We start from the raw sequence: 16146 nt of genomic DNA, 5'->3' as shown, positions 1-16146 counted from the left end.
GGGATCTTCCCAACCCAGGGATGGAACCCAGATCTCCTGCATTGCAGGCAGATTCTCTGCCGCAGAGCCTCCATCATACGATATCTCAAATTACACAGAAAAATAAGTAAAAAGAGATGGGCCTTTTAACAAAATCATGATGCGTGCGTGGGCTGGGTCAGCATGTATGATCACCAAGTCCCAGAATTCCAGACTAGGGCCTGCAGTGCCTTGAAAGATGCAGTTTTAAAACAAACCCAAAGTAGGTAACAGGGAAGCCACCGGCGCAGACGGTAAAGAATCCTCTTGCAATGCAGGAGGCCTGGGTTCGAGAAGATCCCCTGGAGGAGGGCATGGCAACCTACTCCAGTATTCGTCCCTGGAGAATCCCCCTGGACAGAGGAGCCTGGCGGGCTACCGTCGCAGAGTTGGACACGACTGAGCGACTAAGCACAGCACAAAGTAGGTACAAAGGCTCAAAGAACTAAGCAAAGGCCGGGAGAATTCGGGACTGTGTCCCCTTTTAACATTCCCCGCGCCACCGCTCCCCCTGCCTTGGGCGCAATCGGGCCTAAGGACAGGACGAGTCCCCATACTGGAGTGGCGGGGGAATGGTGGTTTGTTCCAGGGCCCACCTCTGGTTCAGAACCAGCCGAACAGACCCACGAGGCTCTGGAGTTCCCCTCTGCTCCCCCTGCACACACGCTGGTCACCCCTCGCTCACAGACCTCTGCGCCCCACAACCAGGCTGGGGCTCTGAGCCTCCGCGTTAACGAGGCTCTGGCAGGCACTTGTTGCCCGAATTCCTAGGGCCCTGAACCTATAACCGCTGCCCCTGGCAGAGATGCGCCCTAGACCCTCTAATCGCTGCCCGGACCCCCCCAAACCCCTAACCATGGACCTGAGCCTGCGATCAATGCCCCAAGCATATACCTGTGACACGGGACTGGACCCCTCACCCCGGCTTTGATCCCCTAAGCGCGGCCTCAAGGCTCGAAACCTAGCCCCAGGCCCATAGTCGGGGGGTCCCGATGCTGGGGGGATCCGGAGCGCACACTATCTGGGGACACGCTTTAACCACCGAGAGTTTACTTTTCTGGACTTCCCAGAGCTGCTGGCACGGGCGATCAGCCCCCGGGGCCTGGACAGAGGTTTGGGTCGGGGGAGCGTTAGGCCGACGCGCGCCAAGCGGGGTTGGCGGGCCAGCGGTGTGAGGCCGGCGGGGCGCAGAACGCCGCGCGCCGGGGCAGGTAGGGCTGGGAACGGCGGCACCGGAAGGCGCGAGACCCGCCGGAACGCTCCGGATAGCGCAGGCGCACTGCGGCGGGCGCGGGCACGCTTGGCACGCAGGCGCCCTGAGGCGTGGGAGCGCGCGGCGCGGCCCCGAGGAGGGGGCGGGCGGCCTCCAGTGCGCAGGCGCAGGCGCGCGGCCGCTCCGGCGGTTGGGGAGGGTTCTTCCGGAAGGTTCGGGAGGCTTCTGGAAAAGGCGCCGCGCGCTGGGCGGGCCCGCCTCTATATAAGGGCGGCGCGGGGGCGGCGCGCCAGTTGCCTCTGCGTCCCGGTGCTGCGTCGCTGCGGAGCCCGTGCTAGTCCTTCAGCCAAGGTGAGGGGAGGCGGTTGTAGGGGGACGCGGGGATCCACGGGCGGGTGGGCGGCGGCGAGGGCAGCCCCCGGAGCCCCCTGAGGCCGGCGGGCCCGGGGCGGCCGTGATTAACCCGGTAGGCCTCGGGCCTGCGGCGGTCTCCCGTCCCCTCCCCCCCGCCCTCCCCCCGCCGTCGGGAGCGAGTGGGCCCCGGGGCTCCGGGGTCGTGCGGGATGGTGAGGGCCGGGGTCTGCGGCCCCGGAGGGGGGTCCCCGGGCCGCGGGTGGGGGCGCCCGGGCCGAGCGGCGGCCGTGCGGCCGGCGTGGGCGGCGGCGGCAGCGGCGGCGCCCGGCCCCCGGAATGAGGTCATCCTTTGTCAGCCGGCGCCTCCCGCGCGCCCCGGTCTCGGGAGCGGGAGCGAGACGCGGCGGGGAGGGGTCCGGCCGGTGGCCTCACGGGCTCCGCGTTCCCCGGCAGATGCCCGAGGAGACCCAGGCCCAGGACCAGCCGATGGAGGAGGAGGAGGTGGAGACGTTCGCCTTCCAGGCGGAAATTGCCCAGTTGATGTCATTGATCATCAACACTTTCTACTCGAATAAAGAGATTTTCCTGAGGGAGCTGATTTCAAACTCGTCAGACGTAAGTCTCATTGCGGAGTGGGGTGTTTGTGTGAAAGGGCACTGTTTTAGGGGGGAAGTTGCGTGTCATCACGTGTCTTTTTTTAAATAGGCCCTGGACAAGATCAGGTATGAGAGCTTGACCGATCCCAGTAAATTAGACTCGGGGAAAGAGCTGCACATTAATCTCATACCGAACAAGCAAGATCGAACCCTCACCATCGTGGACACCGGCATTGGGATGACCAAGGCCGATTTGATTAATAATCTGGGCACCATCGCCAAGTCTGGGACCAAAGCGTTCATGGAGGCTTTGCAGGCTGGCGCTGATATCTCCATGATTGGCCAGTTTGGTGTCGGGTTTTATTCAGCCTATTTGGTGGCTGAGAAAGTGACCGTCATCACCAAACATAACGATGATGAGCAGTATGCCTGGGAGTCTTCTGCAGGAGGGTCCTTCACAGTGAGGACTGACACAGGTAGGCACCCGAGAACAGGGTGGGGTGCTTTAGGCACTGGAGCCCCAAAGAAGGGGTGAAGTTTGTGTGTAGCGTTTAAAAACCTGTTTGCCTGGAGGGTGATAGCATGCACATGCACTTGTGGTTGGTTATCTTGGGCAAGGCCCTTAACTGCCCTGAGACTCTGCCCAGTTGTAGTAACCACAAGCTTCTGCTTCATAGACTTTTCGGATAACTGTCCTAGAGAGCGAAATAGTATTTTTTTTTGCCTTGATCAGGCCATTGTGATTGAAATTGGCCTCAATCTCTGGACTTCCTTTTCAGGAGAACCGATGGGGCGTGGAACAAAGGTTATTCTGCATCTGAAAGAAGACCAGACTGAGTACCTGGAGGAGCGGAGAATAAAGGAGATTGTGAAGAAGCATTCTCAGTTCATTGGCTATCCCATCACTCTTTTTGTGAGTTTCCATGTATCCTGTATATGTAGGTTACTAAAGTGATTGAACTGAAATCCTGTTAGTCAGTCCTTCGTGCTTTTTATAAGAGATCCAAACTTGCACTAATTTCCTGGGCTGGTGGGTCGACTCCTGTCAAGGTTCCCAGGGCTGTTAATAGATCCTTCAGAAATGGGTGAGTAGCTTTCTGGCTACTAGTGTTTCTCAGGTGGTATTGGTGTAAGTGCTGCAGTCTCCTTTAGCCTTTTTCCCCCAGTTTTGTGGAGAGGTGACGTGATTTGTCCTCCTTTGAAGGTGGAAAAGGAACGTGATAAAGAAGTTAGCGATGATGAAGCAGAAGAGAAGGAAGACAAAGAGGAAGAGAAGGAGAAAGAAGAAAAGGAGTCTGATGACAAGCCCGAGATAGAAGACGTTGGCTCAGATGAAGAGGAGGAAGAGAAGAAGGATGGGGACAAGAAGAAGAAGAAGAAGATCAAGGAGAAGTACATCGATCAAGAAGAGCTGAACAAGACAAAGCCTATCTGGACCAGAAACCCTGATGACATCACTAACGAGGAGTATGGAGAGTTCTACAAGAGCCTGACCAACGACTGGGAGGACCACTTGGCGGTCAAGGTGAGTGACTGCCAAGTGCTTCCTTCTCTGCAGATGTTGGAGGCTGCATTCTGTTCCTCGATGCCCCATGCTTTGCCCAGAGTCATTGTTAGGTAACTCTGGTATACGTGACATTTTTTATTGCTTCAAGTTATTTGCCCTGTGTTAATCTTGATTGTTTTGTTATAGCATTTTTCAGTTGAAGGACAGTTGGAATTCAGAGCCCTTCTTTTTGTCCCAAGACGAGCTCCTTTTGACCTGTTTGAAAACAGAAAGAAGAAGAACAACATTAAGCTGTATGTTCGCAGAGTTTTCATCATGGATAACTGTGAGGAGCTAATCCCTGAATACCTGAGTAAGTATAGTCTGATAGAAGAAACTGTCACTGTTACTAGTCTAAGAGATTAATCCTGTCAGCTCCTGGTTTTTAAACTAAACATGGGGAAAATCATTCATCTTTGGTTTTTTGGGTTTACGGATTTGTCAGTTTTTGTCTTTGGAGTGACTGGCTGCATTTGGTCTGTTTCAGATTTCATTAGAGGTGTGGTGGATTCTGAGGATCTTCCTCTGAACATTTCCCGTGAGATGTTGCAACAGAGCAAAATTTTGAAAGTTATCAGGAAGAATTTGGTCAAAAAGTGCTTGGAACTCTTCACTGAACTGGCAGAAGATAAGGAGAACTACAAGAAGTTTTATGAGCAGTTCTCTAAAAATATTAAGGTTGGTTAGAAACACATTTGACTATTAAGAGTAGTAATCAAACTGATTTTCCTTTTGAAATAATTGAACACAGAGAAAGTCTTTCTAAAGCTAACATTGTCTTTTCAGCTTGGAATACATGAAGATTCCCAAAATCGGAAGAAGCTTTCAGAGCTGTTGAGGTACTATACGTCTGCTTCTGGTGATGAGATGGTTTCTCTCAAGGACTATTGCACAAGAATGAAGGAAAACCAGAAACACATCTATTACATCACAGGTACCTTACAGGCAATAACTGTGACAGTCGATCTTTTTGTGATCCCATAGGAACAGTTGCACGTTTTCTACCCGTGTGGTGGTACACATAATTTAGTAGGAGTTAATCTAACCGAAATAAATGAGACTGCTGTTAAAAGATATAAAACTTCTGTTTCTTAGGTGAGACAAAGGACCAGGTAGCCAACTCGGCCTTTGTGGAGCGTCTCCGGAAGCATGGTTTGGAAGTGATCTACATGATTGAGCCTATTGATGAGTACTGTGTGCAACAGCTGAAGGAGTTTGAGGGGAAGACCTTAGTGTCAGTCACCAAAGAGGGCCTGGAACTTCCAGAAGATGAGGAAGAGAAAAAGAAACAAGAAGAGAAAAAGACAAAGTTTGAAAACCTCTGCAAAATCATGAAGGACATTTTGGAGAAGAAAGTTGAAAAGGTGTGTGAATACCATCTTTTTTCTTATATTTTCTGGTTACTAACCCTTCTTAGGGGTGTTAGGTGTCTTTTGAACAAGTCACATATACATAGTCCTTAACATCTTTAAAGACATTAGAACTTAAAAGGAACTTAAAGCTTCGGATTTGCAATAGTATTTGCAAATAGTATTTGATTCATTAATACTCAAGTTCCTTAAATATTCAAATAAACCTGGTGACAAGCACTGAGAATGGAACACCTCTGTGCCCAGTTATCGCTGTATACCTTTTTTTTATGAAAGGTGGTCGTGTCCAACCGGCTGGTGACCTCCCCGTGCTGCATTGTCACAAGCACATACGGCTGGACAGCAAACATGGAGCGGATCATGAAGGCGCAAGCCCTGAGAGACAACTCGACGATGGGTTACATGGCAGCCAAGAAGCACCTGGAGATCAACCCTGACCATTCCATCATCGAGACCTTGAGGCAAAAGGCAGAGGCTGACAAGAATGACAAGTCTGTGAAGGATCTGGTCATCCTGCTGTACGAAACAGCGCTCCTGTCTTCTGGCTTCAGTCTGGAGGATCCCCAGACACACGCCAACAGGATCTACAGGATGATCAAACTTGGTCTTGGTAAGCCTTGTGCAAGTACCATGTGTAATACCATTGGGGGAAAACCTAAACAGATGACTGTTGAAAAGGGTGAACTTTCAGCAATTTCAACAAAGTTGGGCACTCTTGTTTTTCCATTTGCAAAACACTGAAGTCACATGAGTTAAAAGGGGGTAAATAAGCCCCTTTCGTCATGTCGCTTCTAATTCGCTCAGCCTTGAGAAGCGGGTATGAGGAACCTGTAGTGTTGGACTAATTATGCGGCTTGAAGAAACTTAATCCGTGTTTTTTATTTCCTTCAAGGTATTGACGAGGATGACCCCACTGCTGACGACAGCAGCGCTGCAGTCACTGAGGAAATGCCGCCCCTGGAAGGAGACGACGACACGTCCCGCATGGAGGAAGTAGACTGAGCGCTGCCGAGGCTCGCCTGGCGGTGTGTTCAACGCGCTGTCTCCGTTCCCTCCAATATGTTCTCGAGTATTTCTTTATTTTTGTTAACATTTAAAATCTGTATGGCATGACAACTGCATAAGGGGAGGATAAGATTTCTTTATACTAAGTGTGATACTGTGATACTTTTAGCACTAAAGCAGAGCTCGTTTTTTCCTAGTTTCATGTTGGCTTATTTTAACAGATGGAAGTAGTTAACCTTTGTTGTAAGGTGTGTGTAACCTCTGTTAACTTTGTGGTCTGAAGTGTTTAGCTATCAAGCGGATTCTTTAGTAGACCAAAATTTTCTGTCACTGAAGTGTTCTGAAGTATATACCTTGGTGTTTAAAAGAAACACTTATTACAGCAAGTTTTCATCTTCTGGGATATACTTTTTAAAACTTCCATCCCCTGTAGTTATGACTGCATGTGCCAGGCCTCTAGAAGTTAGTATGTTAAGCTGAACCAACTTGATTGGAGTCACTGTCCATACATAGGGCTTGTTTTCCAAAGAAAAATATTGTTTAGAGTAGCAAAATTATAAGCCTGCCCAGGCATGTTGTAAAGCCTCTGGAAAGGTAACTTGGAGCCAGTTTTGTGAATGGAAATGTAGTGCTCAAGTCACATTCTGCTTCAAAAAGTTGTAACAAATACAGATGAATTAAAAGAAATGATGTGTGATGTCTTACTTGTGGGGGTGGTCCCAGAATGTAAAACATGAGGGGTGCGCCTCTTCCCTAGAGGAGAGTCAAGGGAGCAGGTGGTTGGTGTGGCCTCCCTAGAGCCTACTGCTGTGACCTTAGGGTGCTCAGGCCACATGTTTGGGGGTGAGCCTCTATACTTAAAAGACAGGAGAATGGAACTTGCTGCTTTTGTGTCCATGTGTTAGACTTTATAATAACATCATTGTGCTTTAGAATTTCAATGTCTGAGCTGCACTCTGATGGTATTGGTGAAACGGGATGTGTAATAACCGCCCTTTTACTGCCTTGCCCTTATGAACCACAGCTGCTGAACACCTTCCCACCTGAAACCGTCTCTGCTGCTTGTTCTCTGGTTCTTTATTGAGCCTCAGGAAAGGTGTGTCCAGGAGGCTGCTGACAGACATAAGCACACAGCAGTTGGAGAGGGCAGGGGTGAGCATTAGAGTACTTGGTGGGAGGTCTACCCAGGATTTGGACCTAGAGTCAGAGAGGCCTGGAGAGTCCACAGACTGGAAGGTCTGTCATGGATAGTAAGTGCTGGTGGGTAGTAAGTGCCTGGGTGGGTAAGCAATAACCTTCTTTGATCCTTACCAATCTAATGCAGCAGCAGTTTTTAACTCCCCGGAGGGCTTCCCTGATAGTAAAGAATCTGCAACATGGGAGATCCTGATTCAATTCCTGGGTCAGGAAGATCTGCTGGAGAAGGGACAGGCTACCCACTCCAGTATTCTTGGGCTTCCCTTGTGGCTCAGCTAGTCTGGTGCCAGTGGTCCTGCTGTTCAGGAATTAATAATTGAAGGACAAAAAACAAGTTCTCTTATTTCCCACCTCTAGTAAGGAGACTAAGAATTCCATTCAAATTAAAAGTATTAGTCCTCTATAAAGTGTCTCCAGTGGAAAAAAAATGCCCACAGAGCATTTCCCCCCTGAATTATGGAAAGGCGTGTTAATGGCAGGCGTGTAATTGGAACTGCCCCCCAGCAAGCCCTGTGCTGGAGATGGACCACGGAGACCACAGGTGCCCACCCCTGGGGGTGAGAAGATGAGGTAAAGGACACAAACACCAGGCTGGTGCTGACCTTCAATTGTCAAGGGGTCCCCAACCTACTGCTGCCAAGTCCAGTCTTCACGCTAATGTAACTAGTCCCACGCTGATGAGTGTACAGAGCGCTGGGAAGCAGAGGTGGGTATGGTGCAAGATGGGAATGTGCTCAGTTGCTAACTTGTGACTGACGGTGACCTCCATGGACTCTAGCCTGCTGGGTTCCTCTGTCCATGGGCAAGAGGACTGGAGTGGGGTGCCATTTCCTTCTCCGGGGGATCTTTCCTAACCAGGCATTGAACCTGCTGCTCCTGCACTGACAGGCAGATAGTTTACCACTGACCACCAGAGTGGAAAAAGACTCACTCAGGGATTATGTGGTTGTGAGAAATCTACAAAACCGGCACAAGGATTCATCAGCAGAGCAAAGTCCTAAGACAGGAGATCAATATATGAAACAAATTTTGTTAGCAGGAAAAAAAGTCATCAGTATTTTAAAATGCCTGGAAAACAAAAACAAATTGTAATGGCATACTAAACAGGAATACATTTTAAAAGAAGTTATGCAAGACCCTGCATCTGAGAGCTGGAAAACAGAAATTAAAGACCAAGGTAAATGGAGAAAAGTGAGAGAAGCCAGACAAAAAAAACCACTACCTCCTGTAAGATTTCATAGAATTTTAGGTAAGGCACAGCTATGGAGTCTCAGAGGTTAAAGTGCCTGCCTCCAATGCGGGAGACCTGAGTTCGATCCCTGGGTCGGGAAGATCTCCTGGAGAAGGAAATGGTAACCCACTCCAGTGTTCTTGCCTGGAAAATCCCATGGACGGAGAAGCCTGGTAGGCTACAGTCCATGGGGTCGCAAAGAGTCGGACACGACTGAGCGACTTCACAGCTATGGAAAGCAGGGACCCTAGTGGGGACTGGACTGCAGGGGGTCCAGGAGGGAACTTGGGCCCTGAAACATCACAGCTGCACAGCTGTGTGTGTTTATTAAAATTCCAGCTTAAAATACACAAAATGGGTGAATTTGAACCATGTTTTGTACATAAACAGCAAATGAAAACAAAGCAGAGCTATAGAAAGCAGAATATAGGGATTCAGAAGCGGGTCTGAGCAAGTCCTGCGCCTCATTACTTCACTTGTAAATCAGCTAATAGAAATACTCAGGAGCCTGTTCTGGCGTTTTCTAGGTAGTGTGCTTAGCAGGTGCCTGGTGTTTAACTGGGGCTCACTACTCAGCCAGTCACCGTGCTTGGGCTCAGGTCCCCCCATACTTTCTGCAGTGTAACCTCCTGCAAGCCCCAACCCAGGTCTCACCCTTCTAGAATTTTCCCTGGACTGCCGTGGCCTTGCTGTCTCCCGGTCCTCTGAACTCACTAGTTGCTATCAAGCACAGATTCCTCATGCTTTCATTGAACACCAGCGAAGGACCAGCCCAACACACGAAAGATGCATCACCAAGGGGTTTCCCTGGTGGTCCAGCGGTAAAAAAATCCCCCTGCCAGTGCAGGGGACGCAGATTCAAATCCTGATCTGGGAAGATGCCGCGGAGCAGCTAAGCCCGTGTGCCAGAACTATTGAAGAGCCTGCGCCCTAGAGGCCCTGCTCTGCAACAAAAGGCGGCCCGCAATGAGAAAGCGCACGCACTGCAATGAAGAGCAGCCCCAGCTCACCGCAACTAGAGACAGACCTGCACAGCAGTGGAGACCCAGCACGGCCCCAAGTAAGTAATTTTAGAGAATAAAAAACTACAGAGAAACACGCATCACTGGGGAAGGCAGCCATGGCAGAGGTCACGGAGCCCCCGTTGTGGTTGGAAGTACAGGGGCTCAGCTGGGGGGGTAGGGGGGCAGGGGTGTGGGGAGGCTCCAAGGGGGTGGTGGTGGGGTGTGCTCCAGGAAGAGGGTGACTGCTGGTAGAGGTGGGGGGCTTCCCAGTGTAACCAAGACTTGAGAGCCTGGACGTGTTAGGTCTTGAGAAGGGACCCCTGAGCGTCTGAGTGATGAGAGAAAGCTAGAAGGTGAAACCTGCTCAGTGTGCCTTGAACAATCAGCCTTGGGCATGGATTGGAGACTGTCCAGCCACTTAGATGATGGAAAGAGGGTCACCGTGGTCTGCCCTGGGGCTGCGTTTTCAGAATAGGGCGGCCCACCCCTTGGGAAACGTCCTCAATACCAGGAATACTTGAGTGGATTTGGTGTGACAAGTCAGCTGCGCCATCTCCGTGAAGTTGCCTCATCTTCATACCCTACACATGGGAAAAACAGCACTGAGAAATCCAGGGCACTGCCCCAGTGGCAATCCCACACTTCGGTCTGACGATCCTACCCTCTGTGATGGGGCTGAGGAAGAGCCACTAGGACCAGTCCTGACTCCAACAGAGATGTGTTTGGTAAGTATCTGTATCCAAAGTACTTCAGTGTTTGGCACATGGTACTCATATCTCTGTACAAATTCGTCTCAGACCTTCACAGTTTACAAACACTTTCACTTACAGTTTCTAGTTTCTTTGTTAACTTTTCTTTTGTAGACTTCTAAAGTGCACGCAGAAGTGGAGAGAGACGAGTAAGTGTTGACAAGGACACACAGTAACCGGAGCCCTCACACACCGATGATGGGGATGTAAAGTCGTGCCATTTTGGAAAACAACCTGGCAGTTCCTGGAAAAGTTAAACATAGAATTACCATGTGATCCAGCAATTCCACTCCTGGGTATGTACCCAGGAGAAATGAAAACATACGTCCACAAAAATACATACAGTCCTCCCAGGGTGTCTATTCCTCAGGGGCTTTGTTCCAGGACCTCCAAGGACACCAAAATCTGAGGATGCCCAAGTCTCTTATGTGAAAAGAAGGGTGAAGTCAGCCCTCTGTGTCCTCAGGATATGTGTGCACACGTTTTCATAGCAGCATTATTGATCCTAAAGGAAATCAACCATGAATATTCATTGGAAGGACTGCTGCTGAAGCTGAAGCTCCAGTACTTTGGCCACTTGATGCAAAGAGTGGACTCATGGGAAAAGACCTTGATGCTAGGGAAGACTGCAGGCAAAAGGAGAAGGGGGCGGCAGAGGATGAGATGGTTAGACAGCATCACCGGCTCAATGGACATGAATCTGAGCAAACTGCAGGAGATGGTGAAGGTCAGGAGAGCCTGCAGTCCACGGAGTCGCAAAGAGTCGGACACAACTTAGCGACTGAACAATTATTCATAAAAGCCAAAAGGTGGAGACAAACCAAATGTCCATCAACTGATGAATGGAAAATAAATATTCCATGGCAGTGGAATATTATTGCCATAGAAAGGGATGAATACTGATTCGCACTCCTTGAAAACTATGCCAAGTGAGAGAAATCAGGCACAAAGGACCACAGTTTTATCCCATGATCTCACTCATACGAAATGTCCAGAGTAGCCAAATCCATAGAGACAGGACATAGCTGCGTGGCTGGACAGGGACCTTGGGGAAGAGACACGGAGAGTCGCCACTTAATGTCTATAGAGTTTCTTTTTGGGGTGTTTATAATGTTGAACCAGAGAAGGCAATGGCACCCCACTCCAGTGTTCGTGCCTGGAGAATCCCAGGGACGGGGGAGCCTCGTGGGCTGCCATCTATGGGGTCGCAGAGTCGGGCATGACTGAAGCGACTTAGTAGCAGCAGCAGCAGCACAGTGTTGAACGTAGATTGTGACGGCTTTTCAGCACTGTGGAAGTAGTAAAAGTCGGTGAGCTGTGCACGTTCGAGAATTTTTGGCTGTGCGGGCTTTCCATTGCGGTGCAGGGGCCTCGCTAGTGTGCAGGCTTAGCTGCTCCTTGGCTCATGGGATCTTAGTTCCGCCACCAGGGGTCACACCTGCACCCCCTGCATTGGAAGGCAGATTCTTAACCCCTGGACCACCAGGGAAGCCCCAAACTGTACCCTTTAAATGAATGAATTGTATAGTATATATATATATATGACTCTCTCAAGCTGTTACTGAAAAAAATGTAGAAGGAGTTTGGTCCCTCGAAAAATTAAACAATTAAAAAAAAAAATTAAACAATTAGTATATGGCCCAGCAATTCCACCTCTGGGTATATACTCAGAAATCAGTGTTCACAGCACTGTCATATTGGCCAGAAGGTACAAACAACCCAAACCCTCATCAGTGAACTAATGGATAAACACAGCGTGGCATATACACACAGTGAAATATTATTTGGCCTTAAAAGGAAGGATATTCCAGTACATGTTATGTCATGCATGAACCTTGAGGACAGTATGCTATGTGAAATGAACTAGACACAGAAGGACAAATTACTATATGATTCCACTTATTTTTTAAAATTTTTTGCCTGTGTTGCACAGTTCCCAGGATATTAGTTTCCTGACCAAATTGAACCCCAGGCCGCAACAGCCAAAGAGCGGAGTTGTAATCACTGGATTAGCAGGGAATCGCCAAGTATGATTCCACATGATATGAGGTATCAAGAGGAGTCAAACTCATCGACACACAGTACAGAGGTGGTTGCCAGGGGCTGGGGGAGGGGGAGTTGGTATTTAATGTGGACAGTTTCAGCTGGGGATGATGAACAGTTCTGGCGATAGATGGTAGTGATTGGGTCACAATGATGTAATTGTACTTGATTCCACTGACCTGTACACTTAAAAATGATTGTTGTTGTTGTTCAGTTGCTGAGTTGTGTCCGACTCTTTGTGACCGCATGGACTGTAGCACACCAGGCCTCTTTGTCTTTCACCATCTCTTGGTTTGCTCAAACTCATGTCTATTGAGTCGGTGATACCATCCAACCATCTCATCCTCTGTTGTCCCCTTCTCCTCCCGCCTTCAATCTTTCCCAGCATCAGGGTCTTCTCCAGTGAGTCAGTTCTTGGAATCAAGTGGCCAAAGTATTGGAGTTTCAGCTTTAGCATCAGTCCTTCCAATGAATATTCAGGACTGATCTCCCTTAGGATGGACTGGTTGGATCTCCTTGCAGTCCAAGGGACTCTCAAGAGTCTTCTCCAACACCACAGTTCAAAAGCATCAATTCTTCAGCACCCAACCTTCTTTATGGTCCAACTCCCACATCCATTTAAAAATGGTTAAAACAGTAACTTTCATGTCACGTCTATTTGCACACACAAAGCAGGGGGAACTGTACTGTGAGCCGCTACAGTCCCATCAACCAGCTTCAACAGTTACCGTCATGGATCTCACTTGAGTTCGAGATCTTCTTGTTTATCTATAATTTTACTGATTTATGACTGCTCTGGGTCTTCACTAGGCTTTTCTCTAGTCGTGGCAACTGGGGCTACTGTTCAGTTGTGTGGCAGTGGCTTCTGGTTTCAGAACACGGCTCCAGCGCACGCGGGTTCGGTAGTTGTGGTGCGTGCGTTTAGTTGCTCCTCAGCATGTGGGACCCTCCCAGATCAGGGATCAGACCCGGGCCTCCTGTGCTGGCAGGTGGATTCTTTACCACTGAACCACCAGGGAAGCCCTGGAATCTTCTAAGGATCATTATTCATCCCTTTGATAGATGAGACCACTGCAGCTCCGAGTGGTCCCGGGTATGAGGGGGTGCCATGAATGGACCATGTCTGCCACTACTCACTCCTTAGTGGGTTGTCCACAGACCCTTGACTTTTTTCCCACACCAGCTTTCCATTCAATGACCCCATTCAAAGTGTGTGAGTGATGGCGCCTGATCTTCTCCCCGTCTGGCCTCAGTTTGCCCTGCATCCTCCCCCTTCTTTGACGCATTTCTTACAACTGTCCTGCAATGAAAAGTCTGCAGTCCATCTTCCTGCCTCTCCAGTGCCTGTTGGCCGTGAAGGTTAAGCGTGTATCCGGTTTGTCCACTGCCAGCCCAATGCACCGGATATTTATTTGTGGGCTGAATGAAGAACTGGTGCACACAACTGATCCTTCCCCCCTTCCTGTGGGGAGAGCAAATTGTTAAAACAATTGTATAATCTGGGAAGATGTTCGTCCCTTTTCTAAGCCTTCAAGATCTTCTCGAACCTTTGAAAGTGTGATAACAGATTACTCTTCTATAGGAAGGAACATTCCAGGAAGCAGGGCTCTTTGTGAGTCATGGTGTATTAATAGCACCATCAAAGTCTGAACAAAGATCCTGTGACACTGTTTCGGCTCCGAGGAGCGGAGCGTATTTTCTCCCAAGTGTATATGCCTGCTCAGAACATAATCACCTCCTTATGAAAGTACTTTAAAGCCTCGACACTTGGTCAGTGAAAGTTCTAGAACTTAAAATGTGGCCCCTAATGCACTGTTGTGTTTCTTCAATTCCAAGGTAAAAAATAAAAAAAGCTAACAAATCAGAGTGAGAAAATTGATGTCAGCTCTCCACCTTTTAAAAAGTTGCATGGATAGGGAATTCCCTGGCTGTCCAGTGGTTAGGACGCTGTGCTCTCATAGCTGAGGGTGCCAGTTCAATCCCTGTTTGGAGAACTAAAAGATCCCACATCCCACAAGCAGCTAGGTGTGGCCAAAAAAAGGCTGGACGGTAAAGCCAATAAAACATTTCACCTTTGAACTCCATTCGTTGTGCATGGAACCCCATGAGCCCATGACTGTTCCCATCTGGCCAAATGGTCGACACCAGTCAGTCCCCTCCACACTCCATACAACCCGCTTCTGTCCCCTAGGCTTTCTGAAGCAGTTTCTGAATTTCACTGCATCATTTCATCTGTAAGTATTTCATCTTTTCCTTAACATTTCTTTGTAATTCAAACAGACTCAAGGTACTTGGCACTTGGTGCTTGGTACCTGGCAATGAAAAATGCACAATTAAAAACCAGAGAGGATGGGACGTCCCTGGTATTGCGGTGGGTAAGAATCCACCTGCCAATGCAGGGGATATGGGCTTGATCTCTGGTCGGGGAAGACTCCACGTGCCACGGGGCAACTCAGCCCCGGGCGCCGCAACTGCTGAGCCCGTGCCCCACACCGAGAGACGCTGTCCAGTGAGCGCCGGCGCTCCAGGCGGGGTGGCAGCCCTGCTCGCCCCAGCTAGAGAAAAGCCTGCGCAGATGAGGACCCAGCGCCACCAGAAATAAAATAATAGTAAATAAAAATGAAAAATAAGACAGGATGATCATTTTTACCACCTGAATTTAACACCATCCTGGAGGTTTCAGCTAGGGCAGTTAGGCAAGATGAAAAGTACCCTGACTGACAGAAGAGAGAAAAAGTGGTCTCTCTCTGTTCATCACATGGTCTTCCACATGGAAACCTGTAAGGAACACACACACACAGAGTGAACTATTACTCAGCTATAAAAAGAGCGAACTACTGCCATTTGTGGCAATGCGGAATATTACGCTTAATGAAATAGGTCAGAAAAACAGAGACAAATATCAATTATACGTGAAATCTAAAAAAATAATACTAATGAATGTATATACAAAACAAACAGATTCACAGGCATAGAAACCAAATTAGCAGTTACCAAAGGGCAGAGGGAAGGGGGAAGGATGAATGAGCAGTATGGGATTAACATATACAAACTACTGTGTATAAAACAGATAACCAAGAAGGATTTACCGTATAGCATGGGCAACTAAACCAGTTACCTTGTAAATAACCTACAATGGTATATAATCTGTAAAAATGCTGAATCACTGTCACCAGAAATTAAAGACAACATTGTAAATCAACTATATTTTAATTTTAAATAATTAGTGACTGTGCAGCTAATATTATTTGTGGCATATTAATTTGGTAATTCCTTTCACCATTCATTGAAAAAATATACTTTTGAGCAGTTTTGCTGTGCATATAATGACCATCCCCAATAAAAAGAAATGCAAGAAGGCAAAGTGGTCGTTTGAGGAGGCTTTACACATAGCTGAGGAAAGAAGACAAGTGAAAGGCAAGGGAGAAATTAAAAGTAAACTCAACTGAATGCAGAGTTCCAGAGAATAGCAAGGAGAGATAAGAAAGCTTTCTTAAATGAACAATGCAAAGAAATAGAGAAAAACAATAGAATTGAGAAGACTAGAGATCTCTTCCAGAAAATTGGAGATATCAAGGGAACATTTCATCCAAGGATGGACACTATAAAGGACAGAAATGGTAAGGAATTAACAGAAGCAGAAGAGATTAAGAGGTGGCAATTATACACAGAATTATACCAAGAAACAAAATAAAAATCTTAATGATCCAGATAACCATGATGGTGTAGTCACTCACCTAGAGCTAGACATCCTGGAGTGTGAAGTCAGGTGGGCCTAAGAAGCATCTCTATGAACAAAGCTAGTGGAGGTGATGGAATT

The 16146-nt window shown here is 48.4% G+C and overlaps 1 protein-coding gene across 2 annotated transcripts; it reads left to right on the top strand.

Moving 5' to 3' along the window:
• The first annotated feature begins 1522 nt into the window (after nucleotides 1–1522).
• Nucleotides 1523–6789, top strand: HSP90AA1 (heat shock protein 90 alpha family class A member 1). 2 transcript variants are annotated; one of them, XM_027957416.2, is made up of 11 exons: nucleotides 1523–1582; nucleotides 2039–2200; nucleotides 2291–2657; nucleotides 2961–3094; nucleotides 3386–3706; nucleotides 3875–4040; nucleotides 4215–4405; nucleotides 4514–4661; nucleotides 4823–5091; nucleotides 5374–5707; nucleotides 5990–6789. In XM_027957416.2, exons 2-11 carry the CDS (start codon nucleotides 2039–2041, stop codon nucleotides 6097–6099), a joined length of 2202 nt encoding a protein of 733 aa, XP_027813217.1. In that variant the 5' UTR covers nucleotides 1523–1582; the 3' UTR covers nucleotides 6100–6789. The 2 variants fall into 2 exon arrangements, with proteins under 2 accessions (XP_027813217.1, XP_060257924.1); XM_060401941.1 differs by having other exon boundaries at nucleotides 5374–6789.
• The last annotated feature ends 9357 nt before the right edge of the window (nucleotides 6790–16146 follow it).

The sequence above is a fragment of the Ovis aries genome, chromosome 18 (assembly GCF_016772045.2).
Source record: "Ovis aries strain OAR_USU_Benz2616 breed Rambouillet chromosome 18, ARS-UI_Ramb_v3.0, whole genome shotgun sequence".
NCBI classification, from domain to species: Eukaryota; Metazoa; Chordata; class Mammalia; order Artiodactyla; family Bovidae; genus Ovis; species Ovis aries.
The sequence above is the reverse complement of the archived record's forward strand: the minus strand, read 5'-3'. Positions and strand labels throughout refer to the sequence as shown.